Below are 8,736 nucleotides of genomic sequence, written 5' to 3'. Positions count from 1 at the left end.
GCGCAATACCAACAAGCTTGCCGCCTCCGTGGGGGCGGGGCTTCGATTCGTCTCCGCCCACCCCTCCTAGTTGTCATAGTGATGCCATATTCACTGAGACTCCGGATCCTAACAGCTGGAAGCTAAAAACAGGCATGGAGTACACAGGGAGCAAATATATCGGGGAATATGTAGATGGGAGGTAAGGGCCTCATTTGATTCACTCACTAGACCTTGAATAGCTGTGACTGGAAAAAGTTGGCTGTCTTTTTGCTTCTTCGAAACACCTTGTGCCAGGCACTTTCACAAACTTGCCCGAGTAATTTTCTCAAGGACCATATCTAATAAGCAGCAAAGCTGAGATGCATTCATTCTATCTATACTCTGTGTATGTGTATGCTCTCTGCCAGTTTTAGACATAGGAATAAGAATATTTAAAATGTCAAGATCCTTGCTTTTATGGAATTTATAATCCAGTTGGAGGTGTATTGCCAATAAACAAATAAGTGATAAAATAATTACTTATTATATCACTTATAATTATATAAAATAATTATAAGTGATAAAACAAACACGAAGATTAGGGAAGAGAGATTGTGGCTAATCTGAATCTACATGGTTGCCTCCCTCCAGGAGTTCACAGTTCACAGCCTAGGGATTATTGTAGAGGATTATATACAAAAATCACTGTAGTGGACTAGTAGTAAAAACAATTCAACAGGTTTTTTTCTTTCTTTATTTATTGTTTTTGTTTTGCTTTGAAACAAGATCGCACTCTGTTGCCCTGGCTGGAGTGCAGTGGCCTGTTCACTGCTTACTGCAGCCTTGACTCCCTAGGCTCAAACAATCTTCCCACCTCAGCCTCCCAAGTAGCTAGGACTTCAGGTGTGCACCACTACGCCCAGCTAATTTTCAAATGCCTTTTGTAGAGACCAGGTCTTGCTATGTTGTCCAAGCTGGCCTCGTACTCCTGGTCTCAAGTGATCCTCTTGCATGAGCCACCACGCTCAGCAATTCAACAATGTTGGGTGGTTACTGAGTACCAGGTCCTGGAATTGACTCTGGGCACAATCCCTGAAATCCTCAGAAAGTTCATCCAAACGTGGTGGGGCAAGTAGACATAAGAGATAATTGCAATTCATTGTGGTAAGAGCTGTGGTAGAGAGAAGCAGAGGAACACAGAGGTGGCCACTCTTTCTTGCCAGCCACCCTGGATGAAGAAAGTGGAATCTCTGTCTTTAAAGTTGAGGAAACTAAGGCTGGACGACATGAAGTGGTTTGCCAATCCAGTGCTAGTTGTCGGGACTGTAAAGCACTCCCATCTGGGCCCTGTATTCACAAGTTGGTGGACTTCAGGGGCATTTTGAGTTCATAGGAAAAAGGGATCTGTGGTCTGGACAGGGATAGGGGATAGATTCCTAGAGAAGGTGGTAGGGATGCTGTGAGATGCTATCTCTAATTCTTACATCAATCTTGCAAGGAATATGTTATTATCTTTCTGGGTAAGAAAGGTGACCCTTACAGGGCTTGAGACACTTTTCCTAATTAGCAGGTAAGTGGCAGAGGTGCTTGCTGTGTGCCCCATCTCACTACTCAGTGAGATCGTTCAGGCTGACCTTGCAAATAAAGGAACAGAAGTTAAGAGAAGCAAAATGACTTGCCCGCCATTATGGATACACAACTAGGAAGTAATGGAGTCAGGATTTGAACCCAATCCTCTGTCCAAACCACATTCTTACTTTTTACAAAGCTCTACTACAGTGAAGGTGGTAAAATTTTAGCAGATAGATATGGGGTATTGGACATTTTAGGCACAAAAAGTTGAGAAACTACATTAATTTTCAATGGGCTGTGTATGTATGAGAGAGAAACACACAGACGAAGTAAGAGGGAAGACATTCAACCATTTGCCTTTGTCCTTCTGTGTATTTTTCATTGCGTTTGTGTATCGTATCAGCCATGTCCATGCTTCTGTCCCTAGGAATTTGGGTTTTGCTTGGGGTTGTTTGGTACCTCTGTAACCATAATAGGGATTCCCAGACCTGAACAGAACTTCCCAACTTCCCATAACTAGCAAGAAGTCAGCAGTTTTTCACTTGTTATACTTCTTTTCATAAGTTGGACATGTGTTCGGTGTTGATTTTGTTCTTTTTAACAACAGTTAACCAGAGTTCTATTTGGGGCATCTCAAATTTCAGCATGTAAGAGAGAGAGACAACATAGTAGAGGAAAAAAGGCTTCAGCATGAGACAGGTCTGGGCTCAACTCTGCCACTTGCTTCTTGTTTAATTAACCATCCATACTTCAGTTTCCTCATCTATAAAATGGGAAGGCAATGCTGAATGTTCAGCAGCAGTGTTCCGAGGAATACATCATGATCATATATAGATGTTATTTATACATGGTAGACAATAGATTTTTTTTAATTTGGGGAGGGGACATTTTCCTTTTGGAGCTTAAATGAATAGAGTAACTTCTCTATACAGTAGGAAGTTGATATTTAACATTTGATTTAAAAAGTCTATATAGACTCCCCACAGCTGATGGGAATGTCAAATGGTACAACTGCTTTGGAAAAGTTTGGCAGTTTCTTAAAAAGTTAAACCACAATTCTACTCATAGGTATTTACCCCAGAAATGAAAGTGTTTATCTATACAAAGACATGTATACAAGTACTCATAGCAACCTTATTTATAATAATCAAAACTAGAAACAAACCCAAATGTCATCAACAGGGGAATGAAGAAACTAATTGTGGTATATCCATTCATTGGAATACTACTCAGCAATAAAAAGGAGTGAACTATCGGTACACAGAACAACATGAATGAATCTCAAAAAAATTATGCTAAGTGAAAGAAGCCAGACAAAAAAAGAGTAGATACTGTATGATTCCATTTATGTAAAATTCCAGAAAATGCAAAACTACAGTGACAGAAAGCAGGTCAGTGGTTGCCTAGAGATAAGGATTGTGGGCAGGGGCAAGGAGGAAGTGTCACAGAAGGGCATGCAGAAACTTTTGGGGGAGTAGATATGTTGTCTTGATTGTGATGATGGTTTCCCAGGTGGATGTCAAAATATATCAAATTGTATATTTTAAACATATGGCTTATTGTATGCCAATTACACTTCAATAAATCTGCTTTAAAAGAAACTTGAAAGAGACATGATTTCCCCATACCATGTGTGAATATTAAAAAAATTAAAAGTTAATGTAGGATCCATCTGACCTCAATATCACAGTTTCTTTGGAGTAGTCACACAATTGAGTTCTAGATAACTCCATTACAAAGCACCACAAGGTAAGTGCCAGAAAAGACCTACAGACACAGGGGAGGAAGGAATGCCGATAGCATTTGTGTAGCGACTACTGTGCTCTAGGTGGCTTCGCCTGCATTTTCTCTTCACAGGGACTCTTTAAGATAGATATCATTATCCTGTTTTACAAATGGGAAAAATAAGGCTCAGAGGAATTATATAACTTGCCCAAAGTCACCTAGTTAGCATTTGGCAAAGCAGATATTAAAACCCAGGTCTATCAGACTCCAAAGCCCATGTGCTTCCTACAGTAGAGCCCTGCTGCTGGGCCTCTTCAGAGGACAAATACAGTTGGAGCCATCCTTAAAGGCTTCATGGAAGAGATAATATTTGAAATGGGCCTTGAAGGTTGGGTAGGATTTAGGTGGTTGGAGATGCAAGGTGAAGAATGTTTCTAAGCAGAGAGCATGTATAAAGTAGAGCTGGCAGTTCAGTTTGTGAGGAGAGTGAGTTGTGCCGGGAGGAGTCATGCGAGGGGAAGTTGGACAGGCAGTCTGTGCTCTGGCAAAAAAAAAATGTCAATACTGTGCACAATTCTGGAGGTGGAAGAACCACTGATAAACCCTTGGTAGAGCCAAGCATCAGGAAATAAAACTTATTTCATCTGTGTATCTCTCCTCATGGTGCATATATGTGGTAGGGACTCAGTAAATGTTGGCTGAATGAATGAATGAATGATAAGTTTTAGTTTTTAGTTTTTTTTTTTTTTTTTTTTGAGACAGGGTCATACTCTGTCACCCAGGCTGGAGTGCACTGGTGCAGTCTTGGCTCACTGCAATGTCTACCCGCTCTGTTCCCCCCACCTCCTCCCCACAGACTCAAGTGATCCTCCCACCTCAGCCTCCGAAGTAGCTAAGACCACAGATGTGTACCACCATGCCCAGCTAATCTGACAGGTATTTGAGATCTGGTAATCATATCCTTATTATGGATTGAAGCCTTCATTATAAAGTGGCTTTTTTCTTCTTTTTAACTTATTTTGAATTTACAAGGCAGGCTTTTCACCTTGAATGATTTTTTTTTTTGAGATGGAGTTTCGCTCTTGTTACCCAGGCTGGAGTGCAATGGTGCGATCTCGGCTCACCGCAACCTCCGCCTCCTGGATTCAGGCAATTCTCCTGCCTCAGCCTCCTGAGTAGCTGGGATTACAGGCACGCGCCACCATGCCCAGTTAATTTTTTGTATTTTTAGTAGAGACGGGGTTTCACCATGTTAACCAGGATGGTCTTGATCTCTTGACCTCGTGATCCACCCGCCTCGGCCTCCTAAAGTGCTGGGATTACAGGCGTGAGCCACTGCGCCCGGTGAATGAATTTTTGTAAATGGAAGAGAAGGAAGGAAAAAAAGGAAGGGAAGGAGAGAGAGAGGGAAGAAGAAAAAGAAGGAGGGAGGAGAAGGAGAGAGGGAGGGAGAGAGAGGAGGGAAGCAGGACAAGTATAGATGGGGAGATCAAATCAGAGCTCATTGCAGTTGTCCCAGTAAGAGGCAGCAGAACCCTGGGCCAAGGCAGAGGCAGTGGAGCTACAGGAAAGAAAAATGCAGGAGAGATTTGGGGATTTTACTGCTAGGAGTTGGCAGCTGATTGGCTCTAGTCCTGTCCAGAAATGACTTACAGCCCCAGCCCAGGGCCCAGCTCCTGGCCTGGAAGCAGAGGATTCTGATACCATTCATGGAAGCAGAGAGCTCTAAGGAGGTGCTGCTTAGGGGAAGAGGGGATGAGTTCTGTATTAGGCGAGTTGGAGATGTCTGTGAGAGGTCTGAACAGTGATGTCCAGTTCGAGGTAAGAAAAGGGGTTGGGTCTAACTTCAGAGAAGGGTGTGGAACTTTAATATGGAGACAGTGCTTAGAAATGATAGATGTGAGCTCAAGCAAAGAGTAGTGGAGGGAAGGAGAAGAGGAGTTCTCCCTTCCCCCCATGTCTTACACTAGAGTAAAAGCGAAATAGTTTTCAAGTTCTTGTTCTATGCCAGGCATTCCGCTATGGTTTCACATCCATCATCTCACTCAGCTATCTCAACAACTTTGTCGTCCATTCTGTTCACTCACTGGTCTTTCTATTTCCTTCATTCTTTACTCAGGAGACATTTACGAAGCACCTGCTTAGTGGTTCTAGGAGCTGAGGATACCAAGGTCTTCCTTTAAAGAAGTTTTAATTCAATGCAGGAGCTAAGATATCTAATTACAGTACAAGGTAGAAAGTGTTATGCATCCCAACAGAGGTACTAGGAAAAGCCTAAAGAAGGTCAGAGTCAGGGGAGACCTTCAGCTTGTGGGAGGAATGGACAAGGAATGAATGAAAGCATATTTATTAAGCACTCACTATATGTCAGGCCCTTTACTAGGAAAATCATTATATGTTATCTGGATTAATGGCAGCCATTTCACCCATAAAGAAACTGGCCAGCCCAGTGCAGTGGCTCACACCTGTAATCCCAACACTTTGGGAGGCTGAGGCAGGAGGATCACTTGAGCCCAAGAGTTTGAGATCAGCCTGGGCAACATAGAGAAACCCTGTCTCTACAAAAAAAAAAACAAAGAAACAACAACAAAAAAAACTTTAAACCAGCTGGGTGTGATGGGGCACCCTGTGGTCCCAGCTACTTGGGAGGCTGAGGTAGGAGGATCACTTGAGTTCAGGAGATTAAAGCTGCATTGAGCCATGATCACACCACTGCACTCCAGCCTGGGAGACAGAGCGAGACCCTGTCTTGAAAAAAACAAAAAACAAAACAAAGAAACTAATCAACTTATCAAGTTGGTGTCCCTGCCTTGTTCTCCTGTACGGACTTGTCTTCCTCCTGCACAGCACTTACCACATATTGTATAATTGATTATTTGTGTCCCCACTAGACTGTGAGTCCCCCAAGGACAGGGACTGCATCTACCTTGATGACTGTTGAATCTATATTGTATTCAGCAGGTTGGACCATCACATAGTCCCTGACAAAATGTAGGTGCTCTGTAAATATTTGTTAGGAAGGAAAGAAGGGAAGGAAGGAAAGAAGGAAGAGAAGGAAGGGAGGGAGGCACAAGCAAAGAGGTTTGGGGAAGTGTCTTTCTTAGTCCGTTCTCACACTGCTATAATGATAAACCCAAGACTGGGTAATCTATAAAGGAAAGAGGTTTAATGGACTCACAGTTCCACATGTCTGGGAAGGCCTCACAATCATGGTGGAAGGCAAAGGGGGAACAAAGTCACGTCTTACATGGCAGCAGGCAAGAGAGCATGTTAAGGGGAATTTCCCTTTATAAAACCATCAGAGCTCATGAGATTTGTTCACTATCACAAGAACAGAACAGGAAAAAGCCACTCGCATGATTCAATTACCTCCCACTGGGTCCCCCCCATGACATGTGGGGATTATGGGAGCTACAATTCAAGATGAGATTTGGGTGGGGACACAGCCAGACCATATCAGTATCCAAGATAATATATTTATAAAATGGTGAAGTAAGATTCAAACTCTTATCTCCTATCTCTAAATTTCATATCTTTACAAATATTCCACTGGTGGCATAATAGGCAAGGATGGGTTGGTCATGGGGGAACAGAGAAATTACAGAACCAGCTGCCAGAAAACCTGGGCTCTAGTCTCCACAGTTTTTACTGTGTGGCTTTGGGCACATGTCTACACTCTCTGGGCCTACCAAGGGGATGTATTTCAGGGGGCAGTGTGAACTCCAAGGTGAGCGTGAGCCTCTAGGTGAAGGGGAGAATGAACAGAACAAACTCTACTCCCCTCTCTTCATTTTTGAGCTTTTGAGGGAAACAAAACAAAAATTTTGTTTGCAGCAGAGTACTGCTGGGACAACAAGGATGAGGATGATGAGAATGGGGTTCCTGCTCACTCTGTCCCTGCCAGCCCCGACGCTCCAGCTGTCACGCAGGGCTCAATGTTTCCATGTGTCTTTACAGGATGGAGGGCAAAGCCAAGTACATCCTCCCTACTGAAACAGTATATGTTGGGGAAATGAAGGACGGCATGTTTCATGGCGAAGGAACCCTGTACTACCCCAACGGGAGCCAATACGATGCTGTTTGGGAAAACGGATTGGCCATAAAGGTGATCATTGCGGGGTATGGGCTGTGGAGGAGAAATCGTCAGGTAGGAAGAGCCCCACTCTCCCTGTCTGGTACCCACCTCCTTCCATTTCCTCTCTTCTCTGCTTCTCCCTCCACGTTTTTGTTGTTGTTGTTGTTGTTTGTTTGTTTGAGAATGAGTCTCACTGTGTCACCCAGGGTGGAGTGCAGTGGCACAATCTCAGCTCCACAACCTCTGCCTCCTGGGTTCAAGCTATTCTCTTGCCTCAGCCTCCTGAGTAGCTGGGATTACAGGTGTGCACCACCTTGCCTGGCTAATTTCTCCCTGCTTCTGGATCTCTCAGGGCTCTAGATTCCTCTCCCTCTGGATCTGGAAGGACCTGTGGGGAAGCCATGATGAGTTTGCATCTGTTACACCCCTTACTGCCTGATACTGGGCCCACAACTTCACCTCCCCGAGAGTTCCTCACCTATCAACTTGGAACAGTAGTTGCATTAGTGACCTATTGGAGCTATAACAAGTTACCACAAACTTAGTCTTACATCAGCACAAATGTATTATCTTACAGTTCTGGGGCTCGGAAGTCTGAAATAGGTCAGCCAGCCCGCATTCCTTCCAGAGGCTCTATGGGAAAATCTGTCTTCTTGCCTTCTCCAGCTTCTAGAGGCTGCCTGCATTCCTTGGCTCATGGCCACACATCTCTCCGACCTCTGTTTTCATCATCACATCACCGTCCGTCCTCTGCTTTCATCATCATCTCATCTTCTCTCACCCTGACCTTACTACTTCCCTCTCATAGGGACCTTGCAATTATATTTGGCACACCCAGATATTCCAAATAATCTTCCCACTTTAGGATCTCTCATCCAGTTATATCTGCAAAGTCCCTCTTTCCATGTAAGGTAGCATATTCACAAGTTGCAGCAGACAGGGACATCTACGGGGGACCATTACACAGCCTACCACCTGAGTACACGGCACCTTCTAGGATGGTCGTCAGAGTAAATAAGGCAGTACACATGAACACTTTGCTAAGTTCCTGGCACATAGAAGCACTTGGTAAGTCTTAGCTCTTACTACCACCCCCACTGCTGCTATCATTATAATTTACCTAATCCAGGGATCCTTAACCTGGTATTTGTGGGTCATGAATAGAATTCAGGGAGTCACTAAAACCTCTTGATTTATATACAGAAGTTTCTGTGTAAAGGAGACTAAGTTTTTCTCCAGGAAAATTATCTATAGTTTTTATCAGTTTCACTAAGAGCACATTGGGGCCTGACTCACGACCTAAAAAAGTTAAGAAATGCTCCTTGTTTTATAGCTTGGAGAATCTAAGCCCCAGGAAGGGGATGTGACTTACCCGAGGTCACACAGTGAATTAATAGTATCAC

At 43.7% G+C, this 8,736-nt stretch overlaps 1 protein-coding gene across 2 annotated transcripts in view; it reads left to right on the top strand.

Annotated features, from left to right (window-relative positions):
- The first annotated feature begins 72 nt into the window (after window positions 1-72).
- MORN5 (MORN repeat containing 5) overlaps window positions 73-8,736 on the top strand; it is a 38,581-nt gene continuing 29,917 nt past the window's right edge. For both annotated transcript variants that reach the window (XM_012457898.2, XM_012457897.2), the window contains exons 1-2: window positions 73-181; window positions 7,216-7,363. In XM_012457898.2, coding sequence (XP_012313321.2) covers window positions 135-181; window positions 7,216-7,363 — 195 coding nt within the window. In that variant the 5' untranslated portion in view covers window positions 73-134. The remainder of the gene's footprint in view (window positions 182-7,215; window positions 7,364-8,736) is intronic.

The sequence above is a fragment of the Aotus nancymaae genome, unplaced genomic scaffold (genome assembly GCF_030222135.1).
Source record: "Aotus nancymaae isolate 86718 unplaced genomic scaffold, 86718_ANA_hifiasm-v0.15.2.pri h1tg000003l, whole genome shotgun sequence".
Lineage (NCBI taxonomy): Eukaryota > Metazoa > Chordata > Mammalia > Primates > Aotidae > Aotus > Aotus nancymaae.
This window is presented reverse-complemented; position numbering and strand designations above follow the sequence as displayed.